This window comes from Pogonomyrmex barbatus, unplaced genomic scaffold, assembly GCF_055798465.1.
Source record: "Pogonomyrmex barbatus isolate J1 unplaced genomic scaffold, ASM5579846v1 scaffold17, whole genome shotgun sequence".
NCBI classification, from domain to species: Eukaryota; Metazoa; Arthropoda; class Insecta; order Hymenoptera; family Formicidae; genus Pogonomyrmex; species Pogonomyrmex barbatus.
The window spans coordinates 6,943,272-6,962,615 of NW_028297113.1; the positions used below are offsets into that span (position 1 = coordinate 6,943,272).

General features: G+C 38.3%; 4 protein-coding genes across 23 annotated transcripts in view; 1 reads left to right on the forward strand and 3 right to left on the reverse strand.

Annotated features, from left to right (window-relative positions):
- The window catches only part of cib (thymosin beta cib), a 12,461-nt gene extending 6,675 nt beyond the window's left edge, over nt 1-5,786 (reverse strand). The window contains exon 1 of the mRNA XM_011644954.3: nt 5,619-5,786. The gene's annotated coding sequence lies outside the window, so the exon portion shown is untranslated. The remainder of the gene's footprint in view (nt 1-5,618) is intronic.
- The window catches only part of LOC105431021 (uncharacterized), a 20,366-nt gene extending 13,170 nt beyond the window's left edge, over nt 1-7,196 (forward strand). Inside the window, exons 1-5 of one of the 4 annotated variants that reach the window (XM_089074673.1) lie at nt 478-3,559; nt 3,672-4,141; nt 4,502-4,771; nt 4,887-4,972; nt 6,495-7,196. In XM_089074673.1, the coding sequence (XP_088930799.1) occupies nt 4,613-4,771; nt 4,887-4,972; nt 6,495-6,645 (396 nt within the window). In that variant the 5' untranslated portion in view covers nt 478-3,559; nt 3,672-4,141; nt 4,502-4,612 and the 3' untranslated portion in view covers nt 6,646-7,196. Of the gene's footprint in view, nt 1-477; nt 3,560-3,671; nt 4,142-4,501; nt 4,772-4,886; nt 4,973-5,199; nt 5,620-6,494 lie in introns of those variants that run through there. The other 3 variants (XM_089074674.1, XM_011644926.3, XM_011644944.3) reach the window with 3 other exon arrangements.
- Nucleotides 1-19,344, reverse strand: part of Rpp20 (ribonuclease P protein subunit p20) — a 107,993-nt gene that overhangs the window by 24,005 nt on the left and 64,644 nt on the right. The gene's annotated exons all lie outside the window — the stretch shown is intronic.
- Nucleotides 6,928-18,573, reverse strand: B52 (serine and arginine rich splicing factor B52). Of its 17 annotated transcripts, none has more exons than XM_011645036.3 (12): nt 18,402-18,573; nt 17,101-17,227; nt 15,939-16,009; nt 13,896-13,991; nt 13,269-13,292; nt 13,062-13,118; nt 12,789-12,858; nt 9,061-9,134; nt 8,702-8,920; nt 8,207-8,332; nt 7,747-7,821; nt 6,928-7,634 (listed from the first exon to the last, which is right to left on the reverse strand). In XM_011645036.3, exons 2-12 carry the CDS (start codon nt 17,224-17,226, stop codon nt 7,493-7,495), a joined length of 1,080 nt encoding a protein of 359 aa, XP_011643338.1. In that variant the 5' UTR covers nt 17,227; nt 18,402-18,573; the 3' UTR covers nt 6,928-7,492. The 17 variants fall into 17 exon arrangements, with proteins under 17 accessions (XP_011643338.1, XP_011643306.1, XP_011643316.1 ...); XM_011645004.3 differs by lacking the exon at nt 17,101-17,227 and adding an exon at nt 17,263-17,386 and having other exon boundaries at nt 7,747-7,869; nt 18,402-18,570; XM_011645014.3 differs by lacking the exons at nt 13,896-13,991; nt 17,101-17,227 and adding exons at nt 14,021-14,101; nt 17,263-17,386 and having other exon boundaries at nt 7,747-7,869; nt 18,402-18,568.

Genomic DNA, 19,344 nt, shown 5'->3' on the forward strand with positions numbered 1-19,344 from the left:
ACTTAGCCGAGCCGTGGCAAACGGCCGGACAGAGATAGAGCTTCTTATTAGTTATTATGCAAACTGCAAACGGCAGAATTTAATGAGTCAACGAGTTGAGACGACGTTTGCATGGTGAAACTTGTATAAATCTCAACTCGATCTTCTCGAGTGCATTCGCGAGGTGAAAAGCGAGCCTCTGCGAGAAGTTAACGAGGAAACTGGGTTGCCGGTGCAGTCGAGATGCGCCGATGGAAACCGATGGCAGAGTCATGAAGTTAGATAGATTAGGTATCCAGGCTGATATTTCATATGAATGTCGTAAGAATGCTTAAGGCGCAATTTCTAGTACTTCATTTTCAAACGAGGAAAATATGGTTCTAGGTCGTATATTCTCCATTAATGTGCAGCCTGTAAATATTTTATAATAAAAAACATTATATAATACATTAGGAAATTACAGTATCTAATGAACTATTCATGTTTTTGTGCAACTTAACGATTGAATTATTCCGAAATGTTTAATTACATTTTCATAGATCCATTTATTCTTGAATTATTATTGAGGAATGAGAAAGCCTTTCTCTTCATTCATGCCACAGTTTATATATATGTCATGACAAGTGTAAGGATCACAGCCAGTAATATTTCCGTATCATAGACAAGACTGGCGTGGGAAACGATAGCACAAATAGCCTATGCCAGGCGCGTCTAAGACACGCGGTGGCCCCAGCCGGGCCTAAATTCGTCTAAAGTTGCATAAATCCAGGGCGCTGCTGGACTCGGCCGGAGGACTGCTCCGTTACGACGACGATGACCATGGCGACGCATTGTCGTTCCGCGGAACGAGATCCTACGGTTGTTGGCTAACGAGTTCGCGCGGCTGCCAATTAACTTGGGCAATCGCGTTTAATGGTGGACCTTTTGCTAGTAGCTCTCCTTCCTCGTCCCTTTCTCGCCACGCGTCCACACGTGCACGAGCCTAGTATCGACCGGCGGTGTGGGTTTCGGCGAGCGGCAAACACCTACGTGCATACAATGCCCACGTGAAATTACCGACTGCATTTGTATTCGTAGCTAGAGAAACATTTTACCAAGCAACGGCGATCGTCGAGCAACCGCGATTCTCTTTCTTTCTCTCCCCTCTCTTTCGCTCTTTCTCTCTCTCTCTCTCTCTCTATCCAACTCTCTTCCGTGCGACCGTGACGGCTAACGAACCCTGGACGCGCGTATCGTATCGAGCGGTGGCGCGTACATGCCAGGGACGTACGTAGGCCCGAGACTGCATATAAATCTCATTCGAGTCACAAACTTTCCGATATCCGAGTATTCCAGCACGAGCGAGACTGTTTCCGACGAATCTCTCATCTCTCTCTCTCTCTCTCTCTCTCGAGCTGAACTCTTGTCAGGGCAATTAAGATTGTTAGAGAGACCTGTGCATGTGGCACATACTTGAAACTCTTTAACGAAATCTTCAGTTCCCACGAAGAATATTTCTCGATCGGAACAAACTTGAAAATTTCTCGGTTGTGTCAAAACGAGAAATGTGAATCATATCGGAAACGATCCAACAGTGTGAAGTTGCATGAGATCGATTACGCGTGAAGCGTTAACCTCTTCAAGGAAAAAGATGACTTAATCTTTATGTCCATTTCTACTGATGTATATCAATCTTAATGTTTTAACTTACTTCTTATTTTTTTTTTTTAGTTTCAATGATGATTAAAAAATAGATTAATAGAGATTAAAATTAATCCATATTGGTAGAAATATCAGTTTTAATATCTCGGCCAATAGCCATGATGCATGAAATCAGACACAACGCGCATTGGACGAGTGCGGGGCATCCTTGGCGCTTGAAGGTATGCACAAAAAAAATGCCCGCTTACCGCCAACTTCACTCGACTCGTCTCTCATCTTTTCCTTGGCCGCAACGGTTATGGCATCGTACGCGAAATCGCAATTTGGAAGGAGGCAGTGACGCGTTAAGCTCGTTAACTAGCGCCATAGCTTCCTCGGCACGTTTCGTTGCCGGCGTTTATGCGTTCAGGGTCAATTAAAATCTCATAGATCAGTTGATTGTTGGCTGATGTGTACTCGGGAGGTTATTTTTCAAGGTAATTCAAAATCTTGAATGGGAACGAAGGATATACGTGTCATATATTAGCCCAAGTCATACATTATCTCAAAGTCTTGCGCTGACTTTTCGTAAGTTTTCTGATTCTAATAGCAGAATGTTTGATTAATTTGTAGTACTTTAATGTTTTCTATTTTTTTTCATGAAATTGATCAGGTTAGGGAAGGGCAATTTGAAAAATTCGTATGCATTTGCAATGCAAAGACACATAAAGAAATAAGGAACAAGAAATTAAAAACAGAAAATTAGGAATAAAGAATTAAATTTCGACATCTGGGAATCCGTGCTCCAATACTCAAGGAATTACCAAGGTGTTTTTTCATTGGTTGAGAAAAATTTTTTACTTTTTCTTGATTATATTCAATTTCCTATTTTCGTTCCTTGTGTCTGGGCACATTAACGCTACCCACAAACTGATACACTCCCATGAGCACTGATTAAGATCTGATTCGATGATCGCTGGAAGGTGAGTCTTCCGTTTTCTCTGATAGTGCAGTGGCGTGCTAATATTGACATGTTCATGGACTTTTATTTCCGTCGCATGAATGGATAGAGCGCGCGTACATAGGTGCAACGAGGGAGGTGGTTTCAAAGTACGCTAGGGGAGCGGCCGGTTCTCCCGCGGCGGCGGCAGAGGAGGCGGTGGTGGCTGCCGCGGCAGACGGTTTCATCGATTGGCATTGCCGGCATTGCCCAGAGGAGAGAGTGTGAGCGGGGTCCGTGAACTCCGCGCCGTCCTAAGTTTTCATGGTCACGGATAAGAGGGCGGTTTCCCTCGATGGAGGGCAGAAATTCGCGCTCTTCTCTCGCGCCATTCGTAATCAAGGATGACTGCCGCAGTGGCAAGTATCGTTACGCTCGTTATTCCTTTTCCTCTCTAAAAACTCACTCACTTTAAATCAAACGAAATGTTTTAGCGTTCCAGTTGGAGAGACGCATTCAATACGAATTTGAATTTCAAAGCGGAGCCGGGGAGCGAACGATGTTCCATTCACGGTTCTGATGTTACAATATCCGCTTTTTATTCATTTAATTACAAACGAACATGAAGCGAATCGAAGGAGAAATAAGGCCGTCGCTATCCGAATTCCATAATCGTCCGGCTGACGTGGCGTGATACGAGAGAACGCTGCGGGTATATGCTCGCCTAGTAACGCCACTGCTCGTGAGACAGAAACGGTCTTGCGATCTGAAAGACGCTAATCACGAACGAACTGAGCCGGATAAACGTGATTGCGGGCATGGAAGCGCGCGATTCACGACGACGAAGTCACGTTTATACAGAAGCTCCCTCGTTCGCCTTGAAACGGTCGTTCTCGGGACATGACAAAATGCAAATTTCACGTCCAATGACGATTCTCTCTCGGAAAATGTGAAACGCGAGGAAAATTCTTCGATCAAAAAGACACTGTGACATAAAGAGAAAATTTGTCATCTCTAACCGTGAGTTTTTTTGGAATTATATAAAAAAACACCTCAACAAATAATGATTAATCAGACAAATAATGATTAATCAGATATCATAACGCATACAAAAATACATGACCAATTTTAGGGGGATTATACTTAATTACGAGTGTGACACTGTTTGCTATGAGATAATGAAGCCGGCATCGACGAGGAGGAGAGGAAGAACGCATATGCGTACTCCGCGTGCATTGTATGCATCTGTCAAAACCACGCCCTTATCCCCAGCCTGTTATCTCGCGCTATTCGCCTTTACAACGGAAGAGCAAGGAAGTTCCCCGACGAGCTTTCCACGATTGAAGCGATCTGCTTCGCTTCGAAAAAGCGATTAAATTTAATTAGTAGTTCACGTCTAATTAGACACATTAAAAGTCGAATTATCGTATTCTGGAAGAAATCTTCCAGACAGGAATAGATAGAAATACGAAATGTAAAAGAAATATAACTAATATAAAATAATAGTAAAAATAACGTGATAAAGAAAAAGAGAACAAAATAAAAATGTTAATAATTAAACAAAAGAAATGAAACAGATCGATAAATAAATTTTAGTAAATGGTAACGTCTAATTTTACACTTAACATTTGCATTTTTATAAACATGTACATATATGGAAAGTATCTTTAGAATTTACTTAAAAATTTAATGCTATTTCAAATTGCTCCGAATGCTATTTACGTGATACAGTCACAGTCTGATTAATCCAAACTCATTAATTCATTCGTTCATTAATCCTGTCGATCTTTTCATGCATATGCATGATTATTAGCTAATATAATTAGATGTAACACAATGCATATAAAGTATCACCAATAACACGCACATTAAAAAATTTATCGGTGAGCGATAAAAGCTCTGATTCGTTAACGTTTTAATGATATTTTTAATGATAGATATTTTATTCTGTTTTAATTTTAGGAAAATCTGCAATAAGGGGCACTGTATTTGCTAATAATGATAGCAATCATAATGGAATAACTATTATTAAAACGGTAAAATCGTATCATCGGATCCTGTCATATAAGGAATATGATTTGTTTCTACTATTTGATTATTGAAACGAAGGAATCAAGAGAACGTTATTTTCTCGAAACTGAGATACCGACCACACCCCTGAATTCGTTTTCGATCGCGTTGAAAGACCGATCGATATCCGCAGGCTCGGTCGGCGGAAACACATTATTTTGGGTATGCAATTTACTGTGTGCATTATAATTATGGAAAATCCATCCTATAATATATCCATTATCATCATGGATTACTCTTACCGGTAACAGCGATAATCAAATTCAATTCTCTACAGGCTGGCCCAAAATGGAGTTCACGTTTCGATCATACATTGTCGTCACAAACAAACGTGGTACTCGATATATACGTGTTTACGTCCAGGTATGAATTCTATGTTAATTATACCGATCTTTATAGGCTCCATAGCTGTGAAGGACACATCGTTATCGCGATAAGTTAATATGCGTTAAGGCTATCAAGCGGGATCGTAATGCCGGAAAATCGTGACAAAACCGATTTCGTAGTTGCTGTCGAATCACTTTATCGAATTGAAATTCGATTCCAGGCCATTATCATCCTCGGAGAAAATCACTCAGTTCCATTTCCAGATTCTCAGGCGAAAGGCGAGTCTTTCGCAAGTGAAGAATTGATCGCCAAATGTTTCGCCGGCTTACGCTTTAAAGAAAAACGCCGTATACACAAAATATCACAAAATATCTTCTTGTGTCAGTCTGGAGTCAATTCTTTCCCATTTTTGTCAATTAACATGTAAAAGAATGGAAGAAAAGATAATGAAAGAAAGAAGACTCGTTTTCACTTTCTTTATGAAATCCTTAGTTGCTTAGGAAAAAACCGGGCGACTAACTTCAAGAACAAGGAATTTAGAGAACGTTTTGAAGAATATTTTTGGAGGATATTTATATAAGTTTTGAGCCGATTCGCCCTGATGGCTCGTCTTTAATCCGCCATTGGACGTGCATCGCTGCGAGGAAACGGCGGTGTAACTCGTGGCGAGGGGTGCACTGACCTGTCAGTTGACGCGTGCGAGTTTCTGGGGCGCAAGCTGGCGCGGGACACGTCGAACAGCAGGCGAGCGTTGTTCAAGGGCAGGAACGAGACGATATACTGACCGACCGGTTAGTGCTTCTGTGGCACGTAACACCAGGTAACAGCGTCAAGCAGCGCCCGTCGTTCATCCCCCTCTACCTTCTGGTTTCCCCTCTCAGGGCGACAGGCCCCCCTCGCCAGGATCGGCATAGGAAGGGATTCGATGATGAATCTGTCAGTTGAACAATTTGCAAATAGCAACGATAAATAATTGAATAGACTGATTTCGTAACGCCAAAGAAACATCTTTTGGTTTAATTCTGTCATATTATTCGCAATTTATATATAAAAATTGGAGCAAACAGATTGTTTATGGTGTTTATAGAAAAGTTAACTTGGAATTAACTTTTTAATCTATATATGGTAAGATAACATAACATTCGTGCCGCGAAGCTGTGACATTAATATGTATATGTTACACAACTATATCTTGATTATAAATCACGTCGTAGTTTTTTCATAATAAAATTTACATCTGGGTCTTTCAAATACACATATCGTTCCTGGACTGGGACCCCACCGCTCTTGGACGGAGACCAATCGACGCTTGGCTCTTACTTCCCCAATCGCACTGATTAATCGCGTTCCCCTTTTCTACATGTTTCTTCCGATTATCTCCTTGACCGTCATGCGAAGGGATGACTGACTCACCCTCGGTGACGACCGGGAATTCACGTTCGACGCATAGTCGGCGCCACGAGTTTGACATTGAACGACGCTATGACCTCGCGACCTCTCGTCTCGACGATCTTTTTATGTCATTGCATCGTCCATTTTACGTTCTCTTGTTTTTCAGCTGGACAATTTGTCTCACGAAACCGATCTATTCCCGACGCGAGGGAATGGAAGGAGAGAGACAAAAATATCGAGGGTTGACACACGTCAATGAGTCATCAGAGTCCCATGCAGGCCCATCTGCGCGTCATATGTTCCCAAGGCTACATTAAGGAAAGGAAAACCGTTAAACTTAAAATAACCAAAAATAAAAATATTTTATTGAATTTTTTCAGTTACGGTATAATAAATCATCTGTATACTAGTTTGAAATAGATGGAATTGTGAATTTTTTTCATGAATTAAACTCATCGAAATTATGGTTTGTCAATTATAATTTTTTTACCATTGAATAAAAATTGTTCTTTGTAAATATTAAAAAATGCTTTTACATAAATTCCGAAACAAATAATTGAAAATGATAATGGGAATGGTTCTGGCACAAAATTTTCACCTGCATTGACATGAACTTTTATTGACAGATGAAATATCTCTTATCACTAGATTTAATATTTAATACACATCACATACTTTCTTATTGTAATGTAACCGTTAGGAATATATACAAAAAGCCATTACAAGGAAATTCGTATTATTATACGATGATACATTGAAAATTCGTAACCAGAGATATGAATAAAGAATACTTATCTAAATGCGCGAATTGTTTGAATCGGATGATGTGTATCATTTAACCAATGAAATTGAAAAAAAAGGGAGAAAATAGATGAGGCGTAAAACATGAATGATTTAGAGAATGTTTCAAATTAACATCTTAAAAATAAATTTCGATATTGGATATTTCAAATTACACATTAAATATCGAAGTACGATAGAATTTCGATATAATGTACAAAATCTTATAACGTAAAATCTCATCATTATGATTGATGATTAGCAATGATACAAGATATTAATTTTTTTTTTTGTAACTTCGATATAAAAAAGGAGTGAAAAAAGGTAAACGAAAAGAGAAGGGCAGAAATAATAGATTCCTGAATCTTTTTTTAATGTGTTTGCTTAATCGGCTTTTTGTTTGCTGCTTTCCGGCGATTTGTCACCGTTCATGGGCGAACGAGAGCGGCTACGGCTTTTGCTGTGTTTGCTTCCCGATCGGGATCTGGATCTATCGCCCCTGGAACGCTCGCGGCTCGATCTATCCCTAAAAGGAGGATCGGCATTTAGGATGTTTGTTTGTGTCATTGTTCGAGAATATTTAATTTTCTTGCGCCAGCTATGTATCGACTAAAGAAAAGACCAGCGAGAGGACTCACTTTGAGGGAGACTTGGCTTTGGATTTGGACTGCGACCTGGACTTTGACCTCTCAGCCTTGGACCTAGAACGAGATCTGGATTTGGACTTTGACTTAGATTTCGACTTTGAGCGGTCTCTTGATCTGCAAAATTATAGTTCAAAATGAAAGGGATACGAAAGTAGAGAAAGTTGACAAAATACAAAGAAACTCTCTTTCTTTTTTTTTTTTTGTTGATATCCAAGCGCGCGCTCGGTGAATAGGTGAACGCGTGTAAAGCGTGATTAAGCGTGAGAGCTCAAGGCACGTAGCCAGCCCAAAAACAATGCCAATAATAAATGGGAATGAGAGTGTGTACACTGATCGTGACGATTAACTGCGCAAGAAAAAAAAATAAAATAAGTTTAAATAAACATAGTTATAGAAGAACAAACAGCTGACCGATGTGGAACGTGTAGAACAGTCTTACAGAAATACTTACTTGGATTTAGAACGTGAGCGACTACGCTCAGGAGATTTGGATTTGGACTTGGACTTGGATTTTGAGTGTGCTCTTGACTTGGAACGGGTGCTTCGACGGCTGTGGCTACGGGAACTGCGGCGGCTTCTATATTATGAAAAACAAAAAACGTATTTAATGTTTTAAAATATAATTTTCGACATAGTCGCAAAACTATTTTATTGTATGAGAAGTTTTGCGACGATCATTCAACAAGGACAAAATTTTAATTCATTTTAATTAAAATAATTTAGGAGTGAATTTATAATTTAGTTTAAAAAATTAAATTTTAATATCAATTGTTATTTGATATCAAAATTAAAAAAAAAAATAAAATAAAAATGTAATTAAAAATAATATAAGTATTGATCATTTCATATAGATTGTCGAGCTATGAACGATTATATTAAAAAAAAAAAGATAAATAAATCATAATAGAAAAACATAACAGGTGACATAATGTCGCCCCGACAGTACCTTGATCGGGATCGAGAACGACGATTATACCTTGAACGCGAGCGCGACCGACGACGTGATCGAGAACGAGATCGGGAACGCGATCTCGAACTAGAAGATCTTGAACGACGGCCGCGTCTCTTATCTTCGATGAGTCTAATTCTGCGCCCGTTCAATTCTGTGTCATCTAATTTATCGATAGCGTTTTTCAAATCGGAGTACGTCGCGAATTCGACAACTCTGCAAAAAACAAATTTCGTTCGTTAGGTAACAAAACACAAGACGATATTTATGAATAAAATCAATGACTTCTCTTTTGTTATTTTTTTCTCATGTGTATTATTGGAGCAATTTTACCTCCTATAGTCAATATTACTTACCCTTCGTTTCTACGTTGCTTGTGAGCATCCGCATATGTCACTTCTCCTGCTTGTCTCATGTAATCCTTCAAATCCTGAACATCACACAAGAACCAGAATTAATTTAATTTTATTTGTCAATTTGCAAAAATACGCGAATAGATTTAGAATTAGTAGCTGGAGTTTTACTATACTGTGTTCCTAGTCTGATGTATCGCGCAGGTTAAATATATCCTGTGCACTCATACGTTATGTTCTATTTCGATTTCTTTCCTTGCGGGAGGTAACCTGGGTCTACTAGACTAGAGAAAGAGACAAGCATAGTATGGTGTCTACATCTGCTCGCGTGTCTTCAGTGTTGAAAGTGATGATATTACGAATTGTGTGCTCGAATTTAGTATCTGTTTATCGACGCAACCTTTCTTTTTATGCAATTCAATCTTCAAAATAAACGTGATTATAATTTTATACATACACAGCTCCGCTTTGCAGAATGATATATTTTTCTGATATATTCATATAAATCAATATCTTTGAAAGAAAATATTTCTGCAAAACGGCTCACAATACAAATTACAAAAGTAAATACAATATTTAATATATGATATCTATGCAATGAAAAATATGTAAATGTAATCTCTTTAAATTTGATAACTATTTTAAACGATATGTAAATTCTCTAACAAGAATTGTAAAAGTAATTGCAAAAAAGTCGCTCTAAAAAGCAAAAATAAAAAATTTTAAGGAGCATGTGCACGTGCGTAATATCACAAATATATACACACACGCAAATATAATTATTCAGGAAATTACTGTATTCCAAAGATAATCTAAAAGAACACTACATCGCAATAGAAAAAGAAAGTTTGGTGAGCATAAGAATTAATTCAAAAAGATGAAAATCATATATTAATCTTTCGCTAAAAAATAAAAGCATAGCAAGTTCATCGATGATTCTTCTCCCGTTTGATACTTTCGTGGATCTTTTCTCTTGATGTTGCAAAGTTACTCTCTACATTATGAGCATGATGTCTCTTCTGTATTATCCATTCTCTTTCCATATTCCGTTGTCTCTTCTACACATGCTCTCTGATGTTTTAGTCATTCCTTGTAAGGGATATCAGCGAGTGAGGATGGATATTGTCTAGTCCATTTGCGTTCATTCATCGCTGGAAGATGTGCTTATGTATATCTCTCTCTGTGGGAACCAGGTACGGCTTTAGTGTTGTGGAAGTACTAGGTAGACAGATGTGCCTGTATGTCCGTTGTTTTACAATGAATACGAGAGAGCGCAGAAGTCTGCAGAATACCTTGGCAGCAGTCTTTCTGTGATTTATGTTGATATCAAGGTCCAAGCGCAAATATTTCCATGTAATGAAAGAAAAAAAAGAAAAAAAAAAGTAGAATGTTTCACGCATGCCATTGCCGAAGACATTTCCGACGCTGGACGAATTTCCTCTGAAATTTCATTCCTCGCTGGCTGTATTCAAAATATATAATGTAATGATATAAATTGTTTTGCATAAAGAAAAGTTGGCCTTTCGCTATCAAATAAAGAATTCTGACAAAATGTACGCGATAGGAAGACGTTAATCGCTGATAGTGAAGAAAATCCTAATTTTAATATCGAAGTATAAAGACACAAGATTGTTTGAGTAACAAGTAGATTTCTAATTTCGAGCACATGAATATATCACTAATTCCCTATTTCCAATTTCGCATTTAGTTGCACAGCTCTGAGTTTCGTAAACATCCAAACATTCGATGTATACAATGCCTGAGCTATAGTGCACAGTTAATATTAAATAATAAGGTGTATATAGATAGATATTATATAATTATTATATTTATATATAGTGAACAAGACACGTTCAAAAATGTGTAATTATAATAGATATATATGTGTATATCTAAGAGTACACTCGGTTAAGGTGACGCATTTACCTTGGGCCCAGGCACCACCTTGCTTACGGACAGAGAGAAAGGCCAGACACACGGCGCTCGGTCGGGTCGAACGGATCTGTGTGGCGTAGTCGCGGATGGTACGGGTTTCGGCTCGCGTATGCCCTCATGGGTGTGGCCGTTGCCTGACTTACTAGATGGCTAGGTTGCATGGCGTACCAGTAGCAATGACAGTCACAGTGGAGTGGTAGATGTGATGGTGGTAGTGATGGTGGTGGTGGTGGTGGTGGTGATGGTGGTTATGGTGGTTGTAATTATGGTCGATGGTGAAGGTACTGAATTATGATTATGTCGATTTATAATAAAGGGAAGAGTAATGATATATACTGATGGTGGAGGTTGTTTACGTAAATAAATGTTTGTTTCCCAGACGAATAAAGTAGCGGTGATTGGATCTCTGTTTTTCTTTTTCTCTCTCTTTTTTTCCCAGTGATCACGATGAAGAGGTTCGAAGTACGCACAATAACCCTATCACTGGGATTTCACCGGGATTCACCACGTATCACTGCGCGCGAGTAGTAGTATGGTGGTAGATAGGTGGTGGTAGGTGTACATCCCAGTGCCACGCGGCTCTCTCTGTCACCCGGGACACCTCAGAAACCAACCTGGTGCCACTTGACCTTAAGGCGGGCCCATCGCGTGCATCGTCATCTCTATCATCGCACATCATCAGTCTATTGGCCCTATCGGTCGCCCCTCCTCGGCGAAGAGGATATGGCTCTTCGGAAAGAACATCAATTTTATTTCGTTTTTTCTCAAACTGTTGGCCGAACGTAAATGAAATAATAAATTGAAAAAGTAACGTTGAACAATCAATTGAGAGAATATTTTTTCATCAAATAACCAATCATCGGAAAAGTGCAACGATAGATATAGAAAAAATATATTATTTTTTTTTATAGATTATATATGCAATATATGAATAGACACAATGTAAATTGATCAAGTAAGACTTGGTGCATTATATGCATGTAAAGTAGTCTGTGCTCATTTCGAGTCGTACCTGGTACGACTTTTTTATCGTATGGCTTTTTGGTCTCAAAAGCATCTCTTTGCGTCCTGGTATTTCCCACATATCGTTTACATTCATCTCTGTGTCACGATCTATGTCCATTGTCTCCATTTTCCATCCGTTCGTAATCGTTACTTCGTTTCTTCCGCTTTACAGCTCTTCGCGTCCATGGTGTCCGCTGAATATTTTTCTCCCATAGTATCTGGCTGTGCTCGTTTCATCACGGGCCATTGTTACGGGCTCCGAGTTCCTTCGTGCATACCTATGTCCTTGTGTCGGGTACGACGACGATACGCCATACATGTTTCTTGCAGCATATCTCGAGTATTAATTCTGGTATCTCTATCGTCTGTATGGATTTCCGCTTTCTTTTGATTCTTTTCATTTTCGTGAAAAGTGATTTTTGCACATATATATGAAAATCTGATTTCAATTTTTGCCATAGACTTACTTGATCAAATTCTTACATCTTTTTACATTCCAAAATAGGGCTCTTTTTCTGAGTAAATAAACGTAAAATGAGACGAAAGAGAATAGAAGAACAAAAGAAATGCTACGTATCGACACACGAAGAATTTAATAGAAAAAACGGATTGTGGAAAAACTCGGTAAAACTTAGAGAAATTCAGAGTGATATACAAATTCGAAAAACCCATATAAAGCAGTGCAACGTTCTTTTTTTTTCTCTGAAATCGCGAATAATAATCAAACCAACGAAGATAAGTATCGGTAAAAATACAGAAGAAAGAAAGCGAGATACGCGCGTGTCACTTACCTGCCAACTAACGCGACTCGACAAATTCTCCACAGTGAGGCGGTACTCAGTTCGTGTTGGTGGGCCGTATCTACAATGGGAAAAAGGCGTGCTATTATCTACTTGTATGTTTCTAAAGTAAGCAGGTTTGTCTTGGACCTGACTTTACGTTAATGTAACGAATGAAAATATGGTATAAAACTCGATAATGATATAATTCAAGACAACTTTGCAACAGTTAAGTTTGTATAAGTTAAGCTATAATCGTTAGAGCGTAACATTGGATGTATGTACCTGGGCAATGATTGCTTGTAGCTAGATGCAGTCCTCGTGTTTCTGTTCACACTATCTCTGCAAAAAGGGATGTCATGTGAACAGAAATAACGGATCGTCGGTAAAACCTTCAGCAAATAACTACAGATCTGCACTCATTGCTCAGGCACACAATCAATCACCTGTTCCAATCGAATCAAATCTATTCAAAATGCAGCAATAGCGTACCTGTCGTGCCGCATATCGTCTCGGCTGTAACAAACACAATACCACACATCTATTAGTCGCCAATTATATCGGTTCACCTCGTTCAGCTACCAATAAACATAATGTCTGGGAGGGTATCGCTAGGCGTTATCTTGCTATCACTTTTTCGCGGTGTAACTTTGACAATTCGACATACTCGGGAGAGTAGTCAAATCCAAGACAACCAATTCAGAAGATAAAATCTCTCGTCGATATCTCTAATCAAATATATATTTTCGTATGCGCAAAAGGCAAGAGAAGCTTGCAAAACGCGTGGTTTATCGCACGTCTCTACGCCCTCTCTACGCTAGAGCTTATCAATATCCAAGGTTACGTTCTTCCCTGTGCGGACGATGTGCGAAATCAGCCACGTGGTATGAACAAAAAAAAAAAAAAAAAAATCTCGAGAGGCAATAAGAGAAAAATGTAACAAAAAAGCAAACGAAAAACGAAATAAAACAATTTATTTACAAGATAAAGGTGTTTTAACGAACAAATGGGAAGCAAATTAGTCAATCGTTTGGATTTCGCACATCCCGAGTCGGTTGCCTGCAGGGGAGGGGATAATGATCGCTCTGATAAAATAAAAAAAAGGATAGCGTGTCTTACGCAGATCGCCTCGAGTCCCCATAACCACCACGGGAGTCACCATAGCGCCACTGGTCACTACCCCTAGGTGTCCCCCGGGCCCTCTCTACAGTAATTCTGTAACAAGACACATTGGATATGCTTACTTGTCTCTCCAGGAGCGTGAGCGTCCGTAGCCACGGTCGCCTCGCCTCCCTGAAACACCCCGTGCTATCTCCACCGCCACTCTGAAACACACCCAACAAAACCCCGCCTAAGTCCACGACTAATTCTTACTCTCTAAAGGCGTTTCCTTCCTTCCTTCCTTCCTTCCTTCCTTTATTCCTTTTCCATTCCTCAGCCTCCTTTCTCCGCGAAATCCGCGTTCACATATCATCCGTCCCTCTCTCTCAGTACCTCAGTATCGTCCGGTTTCGTCTGAGGCGCTGTCCCCTCTCTCTTTCTCTTTTTCCCCCTATCTCTCCCTCTCAGTCTCTCCTCCCTTTCTTTCTCTCTCTTTCTCTCCCTCCTTTCACGACCCCTTTTCCTTATATAATCTAAACTGTCTTCCTTATACGAATGCTACTTATCACCGAATTAATTCTCTTTTACCACATCCATCAGCTTTTTCATAATTATATCCGTGATTCTTATGTCTAAATTTTTCTCTCTTTTTTTTAGAGCAAGATGGAATGACATTTCACAGGATCACACGATAAATTTATGAAAAAGCATATGTATCAAATTTTTTGGCAAAAAAGAAGCAATATAATATTTCTCCAGACGAAGATATATTATTATGATTGATCGTTTTCTATTCGGGGAATTGATGGAAGTAGTTCAAAATGGCGGTCGTAATGATCATTTAAGACACATTTTTATCTCGATAAATGTCCAATCGTTAATTTGGAGGACAGACGCCGTTTACTAAAGATGCAAAATTAAAGGCATTAACGGAACGCCCGTTAAATGCGAACAGAAAAATTGTGCACTGTACATTTGTCTTTAATCAGATAGAAGCAACAGCAAATAATATTACTGGTACAGGTTGAAATACAATGTGATTAGAGCGTTAAGAGAATACTGCCACTGCATTCGGCTGTATTTTGTCAGTTTCTTTTACAAAGTTTACTCTATGTTGAAAACTACTAATATTATTGACACACTTGCATAAATTCCCAAAAGAAAAACAGAAAGAAGGAGAAAAGCATGTGGAAAAGAAAATTTTCCAGAGGAAATTATTTTGCATATTACATAGAACAATTTTCTCTTAATTCGAATGCTATTGCTTCACACGTGTCAATCTAATCTCGAACGACGCAACAAGAACAAAATAAGCTGATAACGAACTGTTTGTTTGAGATAATAAGATACTGTCAATCTACGCATAAAAGGAATCATGTTGAAATAAATCACCAGTAACAAACACTTATTCTTTTTCTTTACTAATTCAATACTTTTAATGATCCTAAAAAAGTCTATTTCCTAAACGACTTATAAATTAACTAGCCAAAACTGATCTAGTTGGAGTTTAATCACTTAAAAATAAATAATTTTTATTTGAATCGAAAATTATTTATCACTCAATCTAAAAATTATCGCATCAGCATCACATACTGAAAATAAACTATTATGAATTAACTATATTATGTTTCAATAAATAATTTTTGTCAGTTTTAATAAAAATTAATCAAGCATCATTATTATCCCTGTGTGTATTGAAATAACGAAAAATATTTTCCCCCAAGATTGTTACATTTAATAGAGTGTAATTTATATAGCATAAAAATCTACAGGAAGGAATTATATCTATTACGTAATATATTAGTTTTGATATTTTCATTTTTAGTGTGTTAGCATAAAAATTGATCTCTACATTTGCTTAACTTAAACAGAAAACCCCTAGTACCAATAATATTATAATTATAAAATTCAAACAATGTAATCACAGTAACAATCCACATACTAAATGGATCGTTATAGAAACTATTCTGTCATGCAAGCATGCTACCTATACCATTCCGCCTAATATAATCGCCTAGTACATATATATTTCATACATTAATTGAAATAGATTTGCATTACCTTTCTCCTAGAAGTTCCTTTCCATTTAATTCATAGACGGCATCGTCTGCGTCTCTGTAGTCGTCGAATTCCTACGAAAAAAAAAAAATATTTTCGTTATTATTCAGAAACAATATATAGCTTTGTTATTATTTCAGTATTGCTTGCATGCGACATTATCGCTCGATACGTGTATTACTAATACATATTTTTATGCAATATATAATATAAATAAAAAAAAAAGTTTTTATAACGTTGTTATAAATATCAATATATTATTCATGAACTGTAAATAATATAAATAAAAATCAACTGGTATAGAAGAACTAGTATGTAACAGAAATATATAGATGTATCAAAATGACAATAAAATTTTATATTTATAATTATTTGAAGTTTTAATATTTTAATTTTCTTTGTTTGTTAGGAAGTTTTAAAGTAGAATATGTTATAGAATATGTTATAGTAGAATATATTATTTAACTTAACAAATAAATCATATAATTATATATGTAAATATGTAAGAGTGCACAATTTGGATTATTGTAAGTGCTTATAAAATTTCAAATTATTGATATATACTAATTATCTGATAATATATGGCTCATTATAAATTGGTTTAGCTTCCCCGGTTATACATAAACTTACAAAGCTTTTGCAGAATAATCGATGATAAGCAGCACACAGCTCCACTAAACAGCCACAGTACCAATGTGCTCAGGGCTCAGGTCAGGTCAACTCAGGTTATCGAGTTGTATTTGTAACTTAACATTCTGCAGCTTACTCATTTTGGTCCAAATTATAACAAGAAGAGGAATAAACTTTTTTCAAAACAATTTTTTTCTTTACTCTCAACTGCATTGCAACTTACATTGTAAAAAAGAATGAAAATTGCAGTGCCAAATATAAATATGAAGTTTTAGTCACAAATACAATAAAAAATAATATCTAGAAATGCAATGGGTCTCCAAAACATCATGCTATATTTAGTTTATAACATTTAATCAATTTAGAAATGCAAAAAAGAAAAAAATTTTTTTTTAATATTTAGAATTATAAGTGCCCATGATTTGTTTAAAGTTGCACTGTTTGCAAAGGCAGACAAATATTATTGCAAGACCAAATTGAGCAATACGCAAAGTGTTAACTCTCACGATATTTACAGCTGAATACAGATACTTACAACAAAGCCATAACCATTCTTGATGAGAACATCACGGAATCGACCGTAGCCTCTGAAAAATCTCTCAAGGTCTCTTTCCCTGGTGCCGTATGGAAGCCCACCGACATAGACCCTTGTCCCTACCATACTGTAAAAAAAACAATTGAACCACATTAGACTTACCACAAAGGCAAATCCATTCTTCATAGCGACCTCCTTGATTCTACCATATTTCCGGAAGAACTTCTCAAGGTCGCGCTCTCTCACCCGGTATGTTAATCCACCAACGAATACTCGAGTGCTCATTCTTAAAGGAAAATATAAAAACACCTTACATAACAGGCTACCTGCAGAACCTGCCGTTTAATCACAACATAAGATAATCGTTATTTTCCAAGATTTTAACCGAGAAACAGTTAAACGTAAATTATTAATAAACTCTATTAATAAACAAACATAATATGGTGTTTCTATAATTATTCTTTTAATGAATAAAGTAAATTCAAATATATTGCTTAATTTTAACAGGATACATTGGACTAATCAACAATTTGTATTATTCGATTACATATGTATTGTATAATGCCTTAATGCATAAATGTATGGAAAGCACGTCATTAATTATTCCTGACATTCTTTTTTCTTCGGTAAAACAGTGTTCGCATCCTTAAAATGAAGGTACGGGGGGGGGAGGGGCTTTCCGGTAAGTGCGCATGGCTACTTTTTGCAGTTTTACGCCGTGAAGCGACTCGAGGACGAACGAGATTTCTTTTTATACGCAATGTACGCAAAACAGATTTGATCGGGGAAAAAAGAGAAGATAAAAAAGAGGAAATCCTCGCGCGACATGAGAGGTCGCATCGAAATTTCCAGAAACGTCCGCCGATTTCAGACGCCACGCTCGTCGGAACCGGTACGATCGATACGGAAGACGCCACTGGTTAATTGCGTCGCGAGCGATACCACGAGTTGGAATAATGGCTGCGGAATGATTTGCGTTTTCGACGCGCCCGATGAGCATAAACAAAGATGCGCGACGCGACGCGCCGCCGCGTGCTCCACTTTCCTCGAGACGCGCGTCCTTTTCCTTTTCCTTCTCTCTCCTTCGCAAGACGTTCGTGTTATGAAGCGAATATTCGTTTTTTATGCTCAGCGGGAACGAAAGCTGGTGGAGGACCAGTGTGTCCGTAAGGGCGCAAACGCCCCGCGTTACATCATGTTGCACGAGTAACGCTTCGATCCGGGGATTTCTGTTTCCGTAGCTCGCAGATCGTTCTTCTCTTCGGAAATTATTACGAGATATTTCAATCGCCCGTACTCACCTGAATGTTCAACTCGAAGTAACCTCCAGTAATTAAGCCTTCACACACGATGCTAAAGCGACAAAACTGTGGAAGGTACTGATCGGGCGATTCGTCGGTGCGAGGCAGCCTCGTAGCAACAACGGAAACAAAACGGGGTTCACACGACGGTATGCAGGGCCGCCGTAAGCCTCGACGACAGACGGCCCCACTTCCTCTCCCACTTGGACTACGTTCGGAAACACCACCCGAGTGACTCCGTGTATCGTCTTGTCCTTGTTTAACATTCGATAAACAACAAGGATAAAATGATACACGGAGGCACTCGGGTGGTATTTTCGAACGTAGCCCTCAGAGACATGCGCCGGAGGGAAAAAGAATTCGTCTGGCGTTTAATGCCTATGATGGACAAAAGTTCCCACGTTGAATCGGAAATGGGGCATGAATGTAGGTACGTTTCGTAAGAGCAATGCGAGCAAGAAAGACAGAGCATTCCGCCGAGCGATGGTACTCCTTCCTCATCCCGTAGTTCGTTCGCCTTCATGAGTTTTGATCTCTCAGTTGATTGCGATACGATTCGATAAAATCGAGAGATTTTATATTAATTTTTGCTAGATACTTTACATCAACGTCGAAATGACCTAGTGGCCTTTATCGACGAAATACCTTAACGGTTGATCGCGAGCACTTCCGGTGATACGGATTCGAGGCTAGGATGCGCATAACCGGAAGTATGACTCGCGTAGTCGTGTGATTTGAATTTTGGAATTATTCGGAAAGGCAGGTCGTGCGATCGGAACGAGGAGTTTCGTCCAGCTGAAAATGTAATTAAAAATGCACCAGAAGTAAATGCTATTGAAATGCAAATACGCGCGTTTCATGTTATCAATTCTTTGATCATAAAGAAACGATTGAGTAAAAAGAATTCTCATTTTCGTAATCAAGATTTTGCAATATTTTTGTC